This window comes from Musa acuminata, chromosome BXJ1-5, assembly GCF_036884655.1.
Source record: "Musa acuminata AAA Group cultivar baxijiao chromosome BXJ1-5, Cavendish_Baxijiao_AAA, whole genome shotgun sequence".
Lineage (NCBI taxonomy): Eukaryota > Viridiplantae > Streptophyta > Magnoliopsida > Zingiberales > Musaceae > Musa > Musa acuminata.
In genome coordinates, this window is record NC_088331.1 from 39,334,461 (window position 1) to 39,355,120 (window position 20,660).

Genomic DNA, 20,660 nt, shown 5'->3' on the forward strand with positions numbered 1-20,660 from the left:
GCGGTTCGACGGTTCCTGCACATTTTACAACCCTAGTTTGTTGGGGGTTGTCTGGAGGGGCGATCGATTCCCATCGATCCAAGGGCAGAGAGAGAGAGAGAAGAGTGAGAGAGAGAGAGGGGTGGGAGGAATGGGGGACTACCGTGGGCTCAACGTGCGGCGGGACCGAGGCGGGTGCTGCCCGCCGATGGATCTGATGCGGTCGGAGGCGATGCAGCTGGTTCGGATCATCGTCCCCGTCGAGTCCGCCCACCTTACCCTCTCCTACCTCGGCGACCTCGGCCTTTTCCAATTCAAAGATGTATGCCGGATCTTTAACGCTTTTCCTGGTTCAATTCCCGGTTGTTCTTTGGTTCCCGTCTGTTCGCTGCCGAATAATGAATGATCCGATCTCTGATTGCCTCTCTGATTCTGTCGGGGGTATGCGTTCTCCGCTGTGAGCGACGGCAAATCTTGAATAATTATACCTGAAAGTAAATAATCGTTGAATTTTCCTCCTCCTGACATCCCTTTTTCCAGATTCTTTCGTGCTTGACTCGGTGACCCCTGGATGAACGATCGTATGTTGGCAATTGGATCCTCCGAAGGTCCAGCTGATCTGATCTTTGGGGCATCTTAGAAACGTGTCTTTTCATCCATTTTCTTGAAATTACTTTGAGTTACTACATGTGTTGCTTCGCATGTCTGGAAAATAACTATTTGTCAAAGAATCGATTGCTTCAGGATGTGTGACAAAGCCTATCTGTCCCAGATTGCCACGACATATCTACCCTCGCCCTAAGGATGATTTCTTTTGCTGATACAAACTGGAAGGTTTTGACCCAGGCTTATTAATTATACCAGAATTGAGTATATTGAACAATGCAATCGCATCTTTCTTAATTAAAAGACTCTTCTGTTGTATCTTGATATCCTGACATTATCTTGGTTTACGTCCATGAACCTGCAGTTCTCTCTAAACTAGATTCTTTTCATCCATCTTTATTCAAAACGATTTAATTATGATGCTGGAAAATAAGTTGGTCTATATTTGTGTGTCATTACTTAGCCACTCCATTTATTTCAGACTTTGCTTTTCAGCGAAATTTGCTAATATTGTTTATGCTACAAACTTTGGTGCTTTCCGCCCCTCTTTCTGTTGAGCACCATATTTCCTTGCACAAGTCTCTACTCTCTAAGACAAGAAAAAACTATTTCAGTTGACTATGAAATTCTTTTGTTTTTTATTTTTTTAAATTTAGCAGAGTCCTCCTAGCAATCATACATTTACTATCTTCTAAGATTATAATTCATTTCTCAAAGTACTTTTTGATCGATAAGTATGTAGCATTCTTGCAAGATACAATTTACATATATACTGGAATTTCATCTATATTTCTAAATTTAGTTTAAGCTATAAAAAATGCACCAGTATGCGACACAAACAAAACATATATTTTTGATAATTTACAACAATTATTTTCTTTTTAGTTTCTTCCATGATTTTTAATCAACAATATGAAATTTGCTAATTTAGACTCTAAAATTGAAACTTTTCAAAAGTATAACAACAAGAAGCCATAATTTCTAGATATTTGGGAGTTTATACTTCTCTAAAGCATGAGACATTTATGTCATGGACTATTCACAATTTAAAGTTTTATTTTTCATCACATATATGCAAAATTTTAATTTTTAATTTTTATCTAATATGAAACTATTTCAGCTTAATGCAGATAAAAGTCCTTTCCAGCGGACATATGCTAACCAGGTACTGTCATTTCTTTTAGTTATCATCAGGATTTTCTTTGTAGATCTCATATTGTGTAATTCTTTTTCATCAGTTTGGAGTTTTCTTGGTTATTATTTGAGTTTGTGTACTTATTTGGGTGTGTTTGTTTTCATACTTAAAGGCTTCTGCATGAGTTATAAAATCCATGTATAAAAGAACTACTTAGAGTTCATATATTAATCTGATTATGTTCTCCAGCTTCATGATTTTTTCTTGCTCAAACTTTTGCAGTCAAGTGGCAAGCCACTCGTGTTAAATTATGTTGTAGTATTAGAATGTTACCGATATATGTTCTTTGCTTCAATAAGAAACCCTTTTATAGTTCGCCCAGTTGATTTTATGGTTGGAAATGTTATAGTGCTTTTTATTTTATACTTACGATCATGGTTCGTATTACTGGTCCGTACCGGTGTACCGACCAGCTGTTGGTATGGTATGTACTAAGCTTTACCGAACATACCAACACACAATACATTGGGGTGTACTGATGTACCCCTCATATCGGTCCTTTGTCGGATTGGTACGTACCACCCGTATCGAGCGGTATGCTTTGGTACATCAAACCTTACTTATGATATATCCGGCTTCTGATATGAACCAAAAGATCTGATAAACTTCTGATCAGCACTATGTTTTTGTCTGATGTTGGAAAAAGGGTTCTGCTTGCTTCCTGTGTCTGTCCTAGTCTGCCACTAGGGTTGGAAATGGTTCATTTCAAGATTGGATGTTGAAAATTGAAAATTTATATCCTTCCCACTTTTAATCAGTTGATATGAATTTGAAAATGATATGAAATGGATTCAAATTCCATTCTCATGATTGATTCTAGAAGATACAGGTACAAAAATGGATACACGATGGGTACATGTTCCAATAGGATCTAAGGAGAATTTGGAATTGGATATATCGCCAACAAATAAGCAAGACACTAACCCAAACTTATGGTGTTTCTTGGATTGAAAAGGTATGTCCTAGCATACAAGGTTTCGCCGATACTATGTTCAGAGAGAGTTAATATATGCAACTTTACCCGGACAAATAAAGAGGCTATATTTGGGTTATGAATGAGTAACCTTGCCTTGGCACTAAGTTTCGTGCTCTCATGATATTTTATGGATAGGAAGACTTTGAAGCAAACCAGAACAGGAGAATGAGAACAAGACAGTATATTATGTTTAGAATTTAGCCAAATAGCACTTTTTTCATGTCATTATATGTAAATTTAACATTGGGATGTTATTAAATTTTATGCATTTGAATATGACTGGAATGGAACCCATGTCATTTGTGGAAAATTTTCATGGGAGACTAACTTGGGTATTGACTATGACATTTACGTAATGCATCTTCCAATCAAAAGTTTTGAACCATTGTTAATTCAATGGTATAGGTGCATTTTTTTTTTTTTTGTTTCACATGGTACTCATCTATGCCACTTACCCTTCTGATGCTGCCGATATTCTTTTCAAGAGAGTGATGTGGGCATTTTTAAATGATAAGTCAGTTTTCTACCTCTAACTACAACTACTGAAGTGCATATTCTAAAGTTCAAAATATTATTTCTTTTATGACATCTGCATAATTGCTTCAGAACCAATAAAGTTTTGGAAGTGTTGGACTGCTTTTCTGAGTCTATGCTTTGACATGGTTAAGTTTATGCTTGGACATTATAGCTTTAGCTACTTGTAATTGTTGTTGTTGTATTGTCATTACTAGAGTTTACTTGTTTTTCAGATCAAAAGATGTGGTGAAATGGCACGGAAGTTAAGATTGTTTAAAGAACAAATGGCAAAGGCAGGTATATCACATTCAGAAATGGCAATGACACAAACTCGTATTGATTTTGATGAAATGGAGGTAAATATGTTGTCGATTAAGTGCTATTTGTTTCTTTTCTTTCGTTTGACATGTAAATTCTATCCTTTGCATTGAGCTTTCTTACTTGTTACAGATAAAACTCGGAGAACTTGAGGCTGAGCTAATTGAAGTTAATTCAAACAATGAGAAGCTGCAAAGATCTTATAATGAATTACTGGAGTACATGTTAGTTCTCAAAAAGGTAAAGATTTCTTTCACTTGTACTGTGCCAAAAGTTACACAATACCCATTGCAATCCTTGTGTCAATGTGCTCTTTTGGTACCGTTATGTTCTTCATTTGATGTTCTTGTCATTCATGCACAAAATCTAAGTAAACTTTGGTGATTGTCACTTAAGTTTCACTATTGCACTAATATCAGCTTGTTCTGACATGGATTTATCAATACTACATTAAAATTCTAAAGTCCATCTGCATGATGACAATTAAAAGATAAATAAAGGAAGTTTGCATCATATGGGGGCAAATGGGAGACTAGCATGTGGGCTGTATGCGTTCAGGTAGTAATACGGAACATCATTCTGCATGTGTTTAATTATGATTTTTTGGCTCTTTGAACCAGTGTTTTTGTAGCTTCTTTCTCGGCTTGAGTTTGATGGGATTGCAGTGATTAATAAAGTAATAAGGAGAAGAAGAGCACAGATAGGATTTAGTGAAAAACGCAGCAAGGGTTAGAACAGAAGCAGAGGAGAAGTGGAGAAGTGAAGATTCTCATAGTTTTTCTTCTATTTGTCTTTTCTGATGGTTACCAATCGATGCCCTGCATGACAAATTATAATTGAAGTATTGGACTTGTAGCTCTCCCGTCTCAGGCTGGTTCCTGTCCAGCTTACCGCTGCTGGTAGCAATTGACAGAAAAATAGTAAAACTATAGAAAAATAGCCATGAAAGCAAAAAAGTGCTCTACAAACTTGTAACCTTCTAATCGCTGCTGTAGGCAAAGGTTACAAGCAAAGGCCTTATTATCCTTTTCATGACCCACGCATGCTACCTGGAGTAAGAAGAGACAAGCAATGTGATTTCTCAGAAAAAGTCATGGCGGATGACCTTTTTATTTTTTTAACTAAATTGTGTGGTTGAATCATTGTCAGGGATACACACTTTTTTGAATTTTGTTTAATGCAATTATTTTGGGCAGCTTGAAGCCTTGAACAATATACCGAGATAATTGACTGGTTGGATCACAATCAAATGAATTGGATGATCTCTGGGTCCTTGCTTGATCTGCATGTTTTGCCTGTACAGGCACTATAAAATAATTTTCAGAGGCTATCAGTATCTTTGCCTTTGTTTATAGCTTAATTTCAGAGCATGAACAAAGTTGAGTCAGATATCTTATTAGCAAAGGCAATCAACATTTGGTGTCCTTAAAGTTCCTATTCCTCGTTCTCTTATGTTATAAATTTCTTTATTGAACACTTGAAAGTTGAAAGGGGCTCATTGAATTTTAGTTGATAAGGTAGTTCGATTACTTTGATACTATAATTTAAAGTGGGCATGCTATGCCACAGAGTAGTATAATTTAAGGTGTGCATTTTTTCATTGCATATTGGTGAAGAATGACAGAGTGTATCAAACTCTTTCATTTGATGAATATGTTTGGGAAGGGTTTCATTTAAAGATGAATGGCTTGTTTGAATACGTGGAAAAGAATTCAACGGTACTGCTCTGGTTATGATTTGGTGAGAATACAATGATGTGTTCTGTGTACACATTTCATTATGTTTATCTGGTAATGAACTTATGCTGTATGTAGGATCTTATGAGATTCTCCATTTTCTTGATATAGCTAATTTAAAAAGAGAAGATAAACTAATGATGTTATTTCCATTTGGTGTTTGATGTTTGAAAATGCAATCGTTCATTAAAGATGTGCAAAATGGTTGCATTTATGGAAATTTTCCCTTACATCTTCATCTTTTGAATCTGGATTCCCAGTGGTTTCCTGTTAAAACTTACTAGCAAATTGACTTTTTAAGTTTCTCAAATGCATTATATGCCTTATTTTCAGGCTGGTGAGTTTTTCTACTCAGCCCAAAGTAGTGCTACAGCCCAGCAAAGAGAAATCGAGGCACGTCAAACTGGAGATGGTTCTCTTGATAGCCCTTTGTTGTTGGAACAAGTATTATGACTCATCTTCCTGTGATTTGCTCTTTGGTTTTTGAAATAGTAAGTAACTCCTCGAAATATTATTGCTCAGGAGATGCTTACAGATCCAGCAAAGCAAGTAAAGCTTGGCTTTGTTAGTGGACTTGTGCCCAAGGAGAAGGCAATGGCTTTTGAAAGAATTTTGTTTCGTGCTACTAGGGGCAACATGTATCTAAGACAAGCTGCAGTTGATGATCCTGTTATTGACCCAATTTCAGGAGAAAAGGTCAGCCTCATCACAGAAAGTCTAAGAATAATACTGCGTTAAGAATGCAGATTGTCTTTCCCAAATTAATTAGAGTTCTGTTGGCCTATTAATAATTGATCTGCAAATACTTATAGGTGATGGAACTTAAACATGACTTATCTAACATGGTTATTTGATGAACTTCACTTAAATATCATCAATATGTGCCTATATGTTTTCTCATGCTTCTGGTCTGCAGATTGCCAAAAATGTATTTGTTGTCTTCTACTCTGGGGAAAGAGCAAAGACCAAAATTCTAAAGATATGTGAGGCTTTCGGAGCAAATCGATATCCATTTACAGATGACATAGGAAAACAAATGCAGATGATATCTGAGGTTTGCATCTGATCGACGTACTGTATTTTATGCTAAATGCCAGTGTAGTGTCTCACTCTATGATATTAAGTTCTCTATGCATTTATTTCTCTTCAATAAATTATGAAGTCTACTTCATGTGGAGCCCTAACGTGCATGGCATTGTCTATTTCTTTGATACGTTTTCTTTGTCTTTTCTTCTTTGACATTGCTTTTCCCTTAAACGTTGTTTAATAAAATTGTTTTATCATTTTGTGATGTTAATTACAAATTTGATTTTGATTGCTGCTGACATGGATATACGGTCTAGAATACTGGAATCAAGAATTTTTTGTAGGACTGGTAGGCAAGATGGTATGTGATTTTAATGATCTTAATTGCTCTTACATTCTGAATTTCTTGTAAAGTTGTTCTACGGTTGGGTCCAAGGCCTACTACTGATCAAAATGTGGAGTGTTTGTCACGTAAAGTTTAGTCCGGAAGTTTACTAACCTACTTTTCTATGCAGAATGTGGCATTGGCGCCATGTTTTATCAGTCATCTAATTATGAACAGTATTTGTATTATCCTGACCACTTGCTGTCCTTACTGGTATCTTGACAGATTTTGATATTCCATATTGTACGTGGTAATTGTCTCTAATTATATAGATAGATATTATTTCTGATGCTCTGCTTGAAAGTGACATGTATACATGTAAATATTTCTTGTGAGTTTCTTGAACTCAGTGATTTAAAAAGCGCTAGGCGCCAAAAGGCGCCAAGGTCCAAAAACGCCCGAGGCGCTAGGCGCTCGCCCAGGCGCTCGCCCGAGCGAAGCGAGGCGCTAAAATATAAAAATATATAATATAATTAATAAATATAATTATTTAAAATTTTAAATAAAAATATGCTATTAAATTAAGAAAATCTAAGATACAAAATCACAATGTCACATTAACAAAAAGTTTCAAAATTCAAAACATTAACATTTTACATCAAAGTCATTCATCATAATCAATATTATCGTCATTTTCACACAAATCATCTTCATTGAATTCGTCTTCTTCCTCTTGTTCTTCGATTCCTTCCTCTTCATCAAGATATGTTTCATTCTCTATGTCTTCAACAATAGCAGGAGCCGAGCTTGATGCTTTTGCACTCATTTTTCTCTTTGACATCTGTCTTGTATATGTTTGTAATTCTCCAGCACCTGAAGCTCTTGCCACATCTCCCCACGTCAATCTATCATCTTCAAATACAAGCTCGTCTTCAGCATCTTGCAAGTTAGCACCCATTTCTCCTACTAACCACTCATTTGAATCATCAATATCTTGCAATGAGATTGAATCAAATCTATTTTTCAAATCATGACGAGTCTTCAAAGCTTGATTATACTTTATGTAAACAAGATCGTGCAATCGTTGATGTTCTAACCGATTTCTTCTCTTCGAGTGAATCTGTCATGTCATATAATTTAAAAATATATTAATACATATATCTAAATAAATAAATTAATTAAAATAAAAATATTTAGTAATACTTACATGCTCAAAGACACTCCAGTTTCGCTCACAACCCGAAGCACTACATGTCAAACTAAGTACTTTGACAGCAAATTTCTGTAAGTTCGGGGTGGAATTTCCAAATAGACTCCACCATTCAGCTGCAAAATTTATGTTATTATTAGCAATAACATAGTAACATAATATATATGAAATTAATTATATCAAATTATTAATACCTGGAGAGGTAGTTGTCTTGGATCGAACGGCAATTGGAATTCCAAAAAGACCTTCAGCATTTTTATATAAAGATAATTCATGAATAATCTTATCTTGAACCTCAATGCTGGGAACTAATCTTGCAACACACTGATATAACCCACCCAAAACTTCTGCATCAAATCCAACAGATTTAATCTTATAAAAGAATTCAGGGTTCAAATAATATCCTGCTGCATGTAAGGGACGATGAAGTTGACAATTCCATCTTTCGTCAATGATTGTAAAAATTTTCTCATATTTTTCTTCATTTTTATTAAAAGATCTTTTAATCGTCTCCTTTGCTCTATCCATAGCCTTATAAATATATCCCATTGCAGGCTTATTTTCATTATCCACCAATCGAAGGACTCGAACAAGAGGGCCCATTACCTTTAATATATAAACTATATGATTCCAAAAGGATGGCATTAAGATGATATCAGCAGCCCTCTTGCCTTTTGCTTCTTTTGCCCATTTGCTTGTCACCCATTTCTCAGAGGTAAACATATTTCTCAGAGTATGTTTTTGACGATGCACGCTCTGTAATGTCAAGAATGAAGTAGCAAATCGGGTAACACCATGTCTCACTAATTCTTTATTCCCTGTAAATTCTCTCATCATATTCAAAGCCCCAATGTGATTATAAAGAAATCCAACAACAAAAATTGCCCTTTCTAAGGTTTTCTTGATTTCTAAGATCTTTCCAATATCTTCCAACATTAAATCAATACAATGTGCTGCACATGGAGTCCAATACAAGTGTTGTCTTTTTGATTCAAGCAATTTACCTGAGACAAAGGATAACAAAAATGATAAGACTTAAGAGTTTAACACACTTAATTGAAGATAAAATAATTAACAAAATCAAAAGATGAATATTACCAGCTAAAACATAGTTGCTTTCATTGTCGGTTATGATTTGAACGATATTTTGTTCTCCAATTTCTTCCACGAAGTTGTCAAGTAAATCATATATCTTGTCTCCAGATTTTACAAAAGATGAAGCATCTATTGACTTCACAAACATAGTCCCTAAAGAACAATTAACCATAAAATTAATTATACTCCTGCGCCTCCTGTCAGTCCAAACATCTGACATAATAGAGCAACCATGTGTTGCCCATGATTCTTTATGACCCTTTAGTAAGTCATTTGTATAATTCAACTCTTTTTGCAGCAATGGAACTCGCATCTCATAATAACTTGGAGGTTTTAATCCTGCACCATATCTTCCAATAGCTTCAATCATATCCTTAAAACTGTCTAAACGAGTTGTACTAAGGGGAAGACCAGCCTGATAGAAGAAGCGAGCAATGTGCTGAATTGTTCTTCCTCTTATTTCTTTATCACAAGCATCACTTATATTTGTTTGTCTCAATTTTGAGCCTCCTGCTTGCCCTTGTTGTTTCTGGGATCCTTGAAGCATATATAGATCCATCGGTCCTTTTCTACCTTTTTTAGTACTCATAACTTCTTTTCCCTTTTTGTCGTATACTCTTTTTTCACTTGGGTTAATACTCGTAGAATAATCTTCTTCTTCATCTCTGATATGTTCAACATTGTCTTCTGGTAAATTCCCATAAGATTTCATTCTTTTGTGTCTTCTTTTCATTCATATAATTCAGCAACTCTTCTTTTACCTCAGGTGGACATTTTTTGCAAGCTGCTGCATTCTTGAAATTTCCTACTAGATGTTGTTTTGCACGAAAAATACCACCTCTGGTAGTCTTATCGCAGAATATGCAAGTCACTGCATTAGGATCTTTCGGATCCTTCAAATAATTATACTTCCACGCAGGATCTTTTTTTGATACCATTGGAGACTCTATTGAGTTGCTTTCTGCACTTGCCATTTATGTTGAAACCTAACAATAATTTCAAATAAATAAAAATTAATAACATTAAAATCAAAATAATATATTATTAATCTATTAACAGAAAATTAATCATTTTAAAATTCAAATAAACTTAATATTAAGAGTATACTGAGCCTGATGAAGAAAGGAGGAAGCAGCGGCGAGCGGCAGCAGCAGCGGCGGCGGCAGTAGCGGTGAGCGGCGGCAACAGCAGCAGCGAGCGGCGGCAGTAGCGGCAGCGGCGAGCGGCGGCGGCAGCGGCGAGCGGCGGCAGCAGCGGCGAGCGGCGGCGAGCGGCGGCGGCAGCAGCGGCGAGCGGCGGCGGCGAGCGGCGGCGGCGGCAGCAGCGGCGAGCGGCGGCAGCAGCAGCGACGGCGAGCGGCGGCAGCGGCAGCGGAAAAGGGAAAGGGAGAGGAAGGCGCGAGCAGCGGGAGGCCTCGAGGGAGGCGCGAGCAGCGGGAAGGCTCACGGGAGGGCTCACAGGAGGCGAGAGGGCTCGCGGGAGGCGCGAGCAGCGGAAGGGCTCGCGGGAGGCTCGAGCAGCGAGAGGGCTTGCGGGAGGAGCGAGCAGCGGGAAGGCTCGCGGGAGGCGCGAGCAGCGACACCGGCGAGCAGCGGCAGCGGGAGCAGCGGCAGCGAGCGACGAGATCGCGATCGGGATCGGGATCGGGATCGAGAGCGGCAGCGGCAGCAGGTTAGTGTTGGGTTAGGGTTAGGGTTAGGGTTGGGGTTATATCGGTTTAGTTGGTTCGATTGAACCAACTAATAACCGAACCAGGACCGAACCAGACCTAAAATTCTGGTTCGGTCGCCTTGGTTTACCCAGGCGCTCGCCCGAAGCGCCCAGCGCCTGAGCTCGGGCGAGCGCCCAGGCGGCGCCTGTTTGAAGCGCGCCGCCTGGGACATTAGCGAGGCGCTCGGGCCTCGCCTCGCCTCGCCCGAGCGCCTTTTGCAATCACTGCTTGAACTGACAATTAAAGTTGGTTTTAAACATTGTGCATAGCATACAATGCATCAGTCTGCTAACTAATATGTCATAGATGACAGAACTAATGGGTTATCTGTTTCCATGAAGATTCACAACAGGAACAATAGTTACATCAGAATCATACTTTATGAACTCTTCTTTTTTACTTTCTTACGTTGATTTGTAAATTTCTAGGCCTTAATTTTTTTGAATTACAGGATGTTTTAATGCTCTTTGGCATTTCTAATTTCTAAATCTGTTGTATTCGTTATATATGATAAAGTTATGTTAATTTTTTTTTAAATTTTTACAGGTTCAGTTGATAGGAAAACTGCTTTCTTGCAAATATTCTACATAATCTTTTTGAAATCTGATGATGTCTGTAACTATCCTCAGTTGTCATATGCTTGCTGGAATTTCTACTGCTCTTTTGTGTCACTAGCAATCAGACTCATACAGTTTCAGCTTAACATGAAGCTTTTTTTTATTCAGGTTTCTGGGAAAATCACTGAGCTGAAGACAACTATAGATCTTGGGATGCTTCATCGTGATAACATACTGAAAAATATTAGCTATCAATTTGAGCAGTGGAATAACTTGGTCAGTATGTAACTTCTCTTTTTTAATTTGTCACTAAATTAGTAAGAGACAGTGCTGAACCTTACCACCATGATAAGGTATATATATCCTTTATAAGCTTGAATGACCAGGGTTTAGATTATGGAAATAGGCTTCCTGCCTGCAGGGATAAGGCTGCTTAAAGTGACCTTTTCTAGATCCCAGATAGGTGGAATCCTCATTAACTGGGTCACCTTTTTATTTTTTTACAACTGAGTGAGAAACTTTTATTTTATGTTTGTTATAATACAGAATAAACTCCCACCCATCACCTTAATCTGCTATTTAGAGAAATTGTCAGAAAACATTCCATAGTGGGATTTCCTTGTGCACTGTAATGAAAATCGTTGACATCCGATATGTAAACTATTCCAGGTAAGGACAGAGAAAGCTATTTATCACACTCTAAACATGCTCAGCCTTGATGTGACAAAGAAATGTTTAGTTGCTGAGGGTTGGAGCCCTGTTTTTGCAACAAGTCAGGTATTTCATCCTAATTTCTATCTTTTTGCATTTATCTATACACGATATAGACAAATTTTTAAGTTCTGTATGGTTTTTTGTGAGGCATAATCTTTAAATCAGGCTCTTTATCACAGATTCAAGATGCATTGCAGCGAGCTACATATGATAGCAACTCCCAAGTCGGTTCCATTTTCCAGGTTCTCCATACAAAAGAATCTCCACCTACTTACTTCCAGACAAACAAATTTACTTCTGCTTTTCAAGAAATTGTTGATGCTTATGGGTGAGTACTTTACATAAATGAAAGAGATAGAGCTGTAAACTTTTATGCTTATGCACTAAGTATAATCACCTATCTTTCTGTTGGTATTGAAAATTGTTTAAATAACAGGTGGATATTCTCTACCATTGAACCTCACATAGTACAACATTATAGTTAAATCAAGAGCAATTAAATCTCCATTTCTTGTTACTAGTAGGTTTTTTTGAGATGCTCCTCGACTTCTTCATGTGTCAGTAATGCTTATCTGACTTACCATCTTCAACCATGACATCTATTCTCTTTTGAACGTGATTGACATCTTAAATGTTGACATTTTTTTCCTCGTCCTCTATTTGAACCACAATTCTTATTGCAAATCGGTGGTTGCAAGGGGAGAAATCTACAAGAATTTAATTAATTCTACGTTAATTTTCATTTTTTTTTCTTTGGCTTTTAATATCGATTATAAATTATCATTTTGATTTTAGGTACATTGTGTTTCTTCTTTTCTAGGGTTCCAATTTATACACAATTGTCTTATGAAGTTACTCATCTTGTACAACAAACAAGTATAAGAATGTAGTTTTATGTTTTTATCACTTTTTAGGTTGTAGAACCTGGATTTGATAGGTATTGCCCATATGGGGTGTCAGTCTTCAAAATTCAATTTATTTATTTTAGACGGATATGACAAGGATCGAGGTATAGCATGACGACACATGCGTTAAGCTTGCTAATTCTGAGGTTACTTCATCTTCTAGAGTTTTGTAGATGTGTCTGTCATGCCAGCTTTGTTTTGGTCTAATATTGCTGCTGGTTTCAGGACTGATTCTACATTGTAGTTTGTGGATTGATTTGAACTTTCTTGAGAGCTCGTGCAGATCGACCCTGAACAACATATTGCAATATCAATCCACTAGTTAGTGGAGGACCAATACACAAAGGAGTATGCAAGATGAGATGGAAAATGATGTTTGAATATCATTGTAATAAGCCTCTAACACGGTTAACTAATCTTAGTAGTCATACCTTTTGTACTGAATTTTTTTTGTACATATTATTTTTTTAATTTCGATAGTTGTTTCTATTCCACAGTATAATTGATTAAATGCTTGGCTTTTCTTTTCTTGTGCTATTTCTTTTGCATTGAGAGTATCTATTCTTTTTGAATTCGTGGTTCATGAATCCTTCTGATCAAGTCATGGGCTACGAGTGCCTTAAGCTAGGTCTAGACTGCAGCCTGTCTTCACATATGTTATCGGTGCTTGCCCATGCCAGTATGTGTGCCTGTTGCTGCATGCACCGAACAGACCTTCACATATGTTATCACTGCTGGTCCATGCCAGTATGTGCCTGTTGCTGCATGCACTGGACAGACCAGCACAGTGATTTTTGGTCATATGTGCATTTTCATGATGGGGTCCAGCATGCAGGATGGATTAGCATAGAATGGTCAAATAAATCTTGCTTTCATGTTTCTTTTCCTACCATTGTTACTTGATTGGCGCTTTTCTTTATACAGTAAAGATGCTCCGTGTTTCTAGAAGTTTTTTTATTTTGTTTTATCATGCGACATTGGAACAGTGGAATGTGAAGTTGTGAACCACCTAAGAGCATAAATTTTGGTGTTTATTACTTGCCATTTGAATCTTAAAGTTCATGCATATTTGCAGGATTGCTAAATACCAAGAGGCAAATCCTGGTGTCTACACTATTGTTACATTTCCTTTCTTGTTTGCGGTCATGTTTGGTGACTGGGGTCATGGTATGTGCTTATTACTTGCAACGTTGATGCTTATATTCCGAGAAAAGAAACTATCTTCTCAAGTGAGCTCTCACCTCTTCTAGCATTTGTTTACATGCTTTAGTTTTAGAACTTTCTAATTTCTCTTTTTCTGTTCTTAAATTCTTTCTTTTGTTGTTTTCTTAAATTGGCAATTGTGGGTGTAAAGTATTTTAACATGTACCAACAACAACAACAACAGTAAAACCGTAAATCCCAATTATTTGGGGTCGACTATATGGATCTTTTATCGTCATTGAGAACTATAAAAAGTTGTATGTTTAGTTAAATTTAGAATACTTAGATCTTTATTTATAGTTTTTATTAAAGTCTTTTTAAGTCTTCCTCTACCTCTCCTCATATCATTAACATTAATCATTTTACCTTTTCTAAGAACTGCATCTTGAGATCTCCTAAGTACATGCCCATATTATCTTAAATGATTTTCTTTTATCTTATTCTCTATCAAAGCAATACCTAGTTGTTTACGAATAAAAGTATTTCTTTTCCTGTCTTTCCTAGTAATTGCGCATATCTATTTTAACATTCTTATCTCGATAACACAAACCTTTTGTGTATGTTGTTTCATAGTTGCCTAACACTCGGATCTATAAAGCATTATTGGTCTCATAACTATCTTATAAAATTTTTCTTTTAATCTCAAAGGTATCCGATAGTCATATAAGACTCCTGATGCCCCTCGCCATCTTAATCATCCTGTTTTCACTCTATGAATAATATCTCAAAGGTATCCAATGATCATCAGATATTTTAACATGTACTTGTGATACTAAATTTACACAATTCTAGTTCTCAATTTTTTTTTTCTTGTCATGTTTGGTCGCTTATACTTGTGTGGAATTTGACAATCAAACTGTTATACTGCCACATTTCATTATCTACATCTACAAACTTGAAGCAGCATCCTGAATAACACCTGATAATCATGTTCATTTAATATTTGAATTAAAACTTGAAAGATGCTTGTGTTGGATGATTGTCTCTCTTGTGCTAACATAAATTGCTGATTTTTTTGATTTTTTTTACTATAAAATTAAAGTTCTCTCTGATGCTTTTATGGAAGGAAAGAAATTTACCAGTATATTTACATATAAAGGATAATTTCTAAATAGTTTTATCCTTAAGGAGGCCTTGCAATTGGCAGAGTTATGCATTTATTTTGCTGTTTCTTCAAATGATTCTTTAGAAAAGTGTCTTTTAAGTTTTTTCCTTCTACACTATAAAGGAATTCAAAAATTGGATAGCTAAAGAAATTGTGTTTAGACTGAAGCTATATTATGAGTTCTTTTGTATGGGGTCTCAAACTAGTATCTAGTTTAAAGCTTCATCTTGAGGTTTCGATGGTAGAATGTGAACCAAGATTCACAATTCAGAATCACGATCGTATATTATATATATATATATATATATATATATATATATATATATATATATATATATATATATATATATATATATATATATATATATGTATATATGTATGTGTATATGTATATGTATACATACATACATATATACATATACATATACATATACATATAAATATACATATACATATATATATATATATATATATATATATATATATATATATATATATATATATATATATATATATATATATATATATATATATATATATATATATATATATAAATGTTGGAACTTTCTATACGAGCTTGTCTATTGGCTAAAGTTTTCTTTAAGAATGTTTTAAGATCAATATTTATCTGACTCACTAGAAAATTTGAGTCTGCAGGAAGCTTTTCTAGACACTGTTGGATGAATATCTGCTTGTAATTTGCATATATTATTTTTTGTAACACCCTTCCTCGACAGTCATCAAAAGAAAGATTTTCTATTATCAACTTTTGATTTTGTAGAGCTGAATATGAAGCTCTATTAAATTAAATACTATTTTTGATGGTGACCCTCCCTGCATTCCGCGTTAGCAGGAGCCTGCACTGAGTTTGTCCCTTTCTAAAAAAGGATATTGAAAACTTGGCTTGAGCTTTCTGTCAATCACCCTTTTGGTAGATTATTCCTTGTGAGTTTGTTTTATTGTTCTTTTTTGGGTTCTTATATCAGATCTTGCTCGACAATATTTTCTAATGCAAAAACTATTGGGTCTTTAACATTTGACTCTTTGACCTCAATCTTTAGCACATTCTACTCTTCATTTGCTGGTACTGTTAAAATTGGAATTTCAGTACCCATGTTTCTCTAATTTGCATCTTTCCTAGCACAGAGGAAGCTTCTTGTTTGGAATCATGGGTTTCACACAACAAAGTCCAGGTTATGTATACGCAGAAGGGGTAACTCATTTCCTGGTAATGAGGATCAAAAGATCCTGTCTAATGCAGTTGATTTGGAATGAATGAACCAGGTCTGTCACAATTCATTAGGTTTGTTCACCCGGGGACAAGCCAATAACAATGTATATATAGGTCTGTATCGATGGACTTCAATTTGTTGTTGAACCTAACCAGCAATGAACAAGTCACACTGTATGTAGAATATTTGGTCTATTTCACCTACATATCTAGCAGAAATGAACACTAAATTTTTTTGACAAGGACATCGGGTAATGGTAATGCTGCTAGTCTAATGTCTATAACCTTTAGTCCATTTCACCTACACAAGCTTGTATCTAGCAATATTGAACTTTCGTTTTATGCCAGTAGGATTTTGCTATGTTAATGTTGCTAGTCTTATCTTGTTATGCACATAAATGAGATTTCCCAGGATTTAGATCTACTGATCGTAATTTGTATATAGTTCTCTATTGAGTCTATTGACCACTGCTGGCTGTGTATTTTTATTGAATTCATTATTTGAATTCGTTCTTCTGTTAAAAAATGCATCTGGTGTCATGGTATCCTAGTATGCTCTCACGGTATTTTCTGGTGTTTTCTTTTTGAAGCACATTATCTTTTTTACAGGACGAGTCTTAATACATTGGTAAAGTTGCTTCTTTGTTACTTGGGTGACTAGTCCTTGAGTTACGGAAACAATCTCTTTACTCATAGAGGGTAAAACCATGTGTTGACCCTCTCCGGTAGCCTAGTGCATTGGCTTTGCCCTTCTATTCATTCTTTTGTTAGCCTAAAACCCTGTTTCTAGTCACACCATCATTCATGATCTTGTTTCTTGATATCTTTAGATTTACTGTTCTGTCTAGCCAACTTCTAGAAACTGCTTTAGCACAGGGAATTAAGTCTTTTATTTTGTGCAGAAACTTGGTGACATTATGGAGATGATGTTTGGTGGCCGTTATGTGATTTTGATGATGGCATTATTCTCAATTTACACTGGACTGATCTACAATGAATTCTTCTCTGTCCCATTTGAGATGTTTGGTCGATCTGCCTATGCATGTCGTGATCTTTCATGCAGGTATGTCATCATGCAGTTAGCTCTCCATTTATTTAATTTGAAATCATATGGTGGTTATTGTTCCTGTTAATAGGGATGCTACTACAGAAGGCTTGGTTAAAGTGAGAGAAGCCTACCCATTTGGTGTGGATCCCAAATGGCATGGCAGCAGAAGTGAGTTACCATTCCTTAACTCGTTGAAGATGAAGATGTCTATCCTTCTTGGAGTCGCACAAATGAACCTTGGCATTATTTTGAGTTATTTCAATGCAAAGTTCTTCAGTAACAGTATCAATACCTGGTAATTTCTTATTTCAGTTGTCTTTAAGGTGTGTGTAACTTGTAATGTGAATCAATAATTCAACACTCGCTATCTTTGTATGTATCTGAATATTTATTAGCAATTAGTAGTGTTATTGCCTTTACAAGTCATCTTATAGTGATTATCTCACTAGTTTTAGGTGATTTCTATTTTGATATATGAAATCAAAAGGACTTTTGACATGTTTGTTGACTTTTTGATGTCTATTACTCAAATTGAAAATTCAGTATGCCAGCAATCTTTACCGTAGTGCTAAAAATGTCGTCATGTTTTGCCACCTTTGGGAAGGTTGTCAGATTATGTTTGCAGACCAGTATAACTGTAAATATCTAACAGAGATAGCACCCTCTTGCTACCAATCTTGACAGAAAATTTGAAATCTTTTTATTTTGTACGAAACATTTACCGTTGTGTTCTTAAATAATACAGCTTATGTGCAAGATCTTTGCATGTTGTATCTTGATATCAGGATTTTTATTGCATTGTTGAATTTAATTTTTACCATTACAAGAGTGTAAGCAAAGTTTTAGGATAATGAGGTATATTAGACTAGGACTTATCAGTAGTTATGTCACTTCTATAATGCAAAATTAATATTAGTTCCAAAGTGTACCTAGTGATAAAATCTGTGCTAGAAAGATCCTGTTGGTGACTAAAAATTGATTTTGTAGTCATCACTATTTCTGGTTAATAGTCTTCTAATTTTCCTTCCTCTGCCTATTAATTTTGTTTCAGGTATCAGTTCATTCCGCAGTTGATCTTTTTGAACAGTTTGTTCGGATACCTTTCACTCCTCATAATTGTAAAATGGTGTACTGGATCACAAGCAGATCTGTACCATGTAATGATATACATGTTTCTTAGTCCAACAGATGATTTAGGTGAGAACCAGCTATTTCCTGGTCAGAAAACACTTCAGGTTAGTCCTTTGCATTTCACTTTCCTGTTATCTTCATGTTGGCCAACATACTCACCAAGTTCCCAGTTTGGATGAATGAATACTAATTATTTTTCATTGTGTTTCCAGCTTGTGTTGCTCCTTCTGGCCCTTATTTCAGTTCCCTGGATGCTATTTCCAAAGCCCATTCTTTTGAGGAAGCAACACAATGAGGTATTTTGAAATTTTCCCTAGTCTCTTGTTCTGTTTTTTTTTTTGCTTGTTCTGATTATTTGTATTTTTTGATAATTCAGAGACACCAAGGTCAATCATACACCATGCTCCATAACACCGAAGAGTCACTAGAGATTGAGGAAGATCATGATTCACATGACCACGAGGAGTTTGAGTTCAGTGAAGTTTTTGTCCACCAACTGATACACACTATAGAATTTGTCCTTGGAGCAGTCTCGAATACTGCATCATATCTTCGTCTATGGGCCCTCAGGTATACACATCACATTAGGACATTCCATGTTAGTTCGCCCAAGTAATGATCCTGACCTTTGCCATGATGTGGCTGCAAGTTTTCTTCATCACTCGTCATGCATCATTTTTCACATGAATTTCGCTGTTTTGATTTGGTTAAACGATGACTGTTCTCAACTTATTCTTCACCAATGATGGTGTTATATTCCATTTTATCTGCACTAATTGTCAGATTTGGCTCTTGCTCTACTGCTTTAGTCTAGAACTACAGAGATTAAAGCAGATTTTAATCTTGCACTACTGATTTATGTTATAAACTAAGATTTCTAGTGTGAGGTATAAAATGCTTTTTAAATTTAACAACACTAGTTTAGGAAATGATAGGTGAGGTAAAATAGATTGCTTAAGAAATACTGCCGCTATTCTCACATTCTATCATTATGAACAAATAATTAGAGTTTCAAATGGATACTACAGCTATTGTTTCTGTCATAATTTTCTCGAGTTTAAAGACATTTTGCTGTGTACAAGTAAGAATGCTCGCATCTAGGAAAATAATCGCATTGGTATTAACTGTCTGGGATGAGTATGTTGAGCTCGGTGTGAGTACCATTATGAGGAATAATTAATAATAAGAATCCAGTGTGTCGAAGAGACGTGTGAGTACATTTTCTAAGGTCAGATGGACGTGTCCAAAGATGATCATCTGCGCTGATGATAGAGCCTTAAGTCAACTTAGTAAATTGTCAGAAGATATGATTCTCGTAGTAGTACTATAGGAGATTTGCCTTTAATAGAGTTGAGCAAATGCTTTTTTCTTGTGTCTGGGCAGGTAACCTATACTCATGTTGATAATCTGTCTCTTTTTTGCAGTCTTGCCCATTCAGAACTGTCTAGTGTGTTCTACGAGAAGGTTCTTCTTCTTGCTTGGGGGTAAGTCCCTCTACTCTGTAGTTCATATTTAGTTGCTTGTATGCCCACTGTGCTTTGACTGAAGGAGCTGGCTGTGGATCAGATTCAACAATATCGCCATTCTCATCATTGGCATCGTCGTGTTCGTCTGTGCTACCATCGGCGTTCTACTTGTGATGGAAACATTAAGTGCTTTCTTGCACGCATTGAGGCTTCACTGGGTGGAGTTCCAGAACAAGTTCTACGAGGGAGACGGATACAAGTTCGCCCCATTCTCATTCGCACTGCTTACCGATGAGGAAGACTGAAAAGGGTGGTTTTGATCTTGTTGCTTAATATGTAGATTTCTGCTGGAATTTAGCAATTCTTGTTCTTCTGTCTTGCTCGGGAGACAAATGTAAAACCGTGATGTGTTCTCGTTCCACGAGCGTATCATAACGACAGATGGGTCGTAGTTTCCTTGCATTATGATATGATCACGACGAAACCATTTATTTCTTGATAAATAATTAATTGAAAACATCAGATGATGTAACGTTTCCCTATCCATATAATAAGTGAGTATTCATCTGGTTTCTTGAATCACCTGTTATTGTTTCTTATCTCAATC

At 36.1% G+C, this 20,660-nt stretch overlaps 2 protein-coding genes across 2 annotated transcripts; one reads left to right on the forward strand and one right to left on the reverse strand.

Moving 5' to 3' along the window:
• Positions 1-20,632, forward strand: LOC135674227 (V-type proton ATPase subunit a3-like). The gene is made up of 18 exons (XM_065183871.1): positions 1-301; positions 1,706-1,750; positions 3,506-3,628; positions 3,723-3,830; positions 5,660-5,770; positions 5,849-6,022; positions 6,243-6,380; positions 11,419-11,526; positions 11,920-12,027; positions 12,144-12,292; positions 13,945-14,098; positions 17,311-17,471; positions 17,545-17,751; positions 18,508-18,691; positions 18,800-18,883; positions 18,964-19,157; positions 20,012-20,071; positions 20,154-20,632. The coding sequence occupies exons 1-18, from the start codon at positions 131-133 to the stop codon at positions 20,356-20,358; spliced, it is 2,484 nt and encodes an 827-aa protein (XP_065039943.1). The 5' UTR covers positions 1-130; the 3' UTR covers positions 20,359-20,632.
• LOC135674228 (uncharacterized) lies at positions 7,306-8,994 on the reverse strand. Its single transcript, XM_065183872.1, has 3 exons — positions 8,082-8,994; positions 7,885-8,003; positions 7,306-7,797 (listed from the first exon to the last, which is right to left on the reverse strand). Exons 1-3 carry the CDS (start codon positions 8,821-8,823, stop codon positions 7,342-7,344), a joined length of 1,317 nt encoding a protein of 438 aa, XP_065039944.1. The 5' UTR covers positions 8,824-8,994; the 3' UTR covers positions 7,306-7,341.
• Positions 20,633-20,660: the final 28 nt, after the last annotated feature.

Coding starts and splice junctions, on each gene's coding strand:
- LOC135674227 (XM_065183871.1), top strand. CDS start 131: ATGGGGGACTACCGTGGGCTCAACGTGCGGCGGGACCGAGGCGGGTGC. Junction 18,884..18,963: donor TGAGGAAGCAACACAATGAG/GTATTTTGAAAT, acceptor TTGATAATTCAG/AGACACCAAGGTCAATCATA. Junction 20,072..20,153: donor GTTCTTCTTCTTGCTTGGGG/GTAAGTCCCTCT, acceptor GCTGTGGATCAG/ATTCAACAATATCGCCATTC.
- LOC135674228 (XM_065183872.1), bottom strand. CDS start 8,823: ATGTTGGAAGATATTGGAAAGATCTTAGAAATCAAGAAAACCTTAGAA. Junction 8,004..8,081: donor CAAGACAACTACCTCTCCAG/GTATTAATAATT, acceptor TAAATTTTGCAG/CTGAATGGTGGAGTCTATTT. Junction 7,798..7,884: donor ACTGGAGTGTCTTTGAGCAT/GTAAGTATTACT, acceptor ATGACATGACAG/ATTCACTCGAAGAGAAGAAA.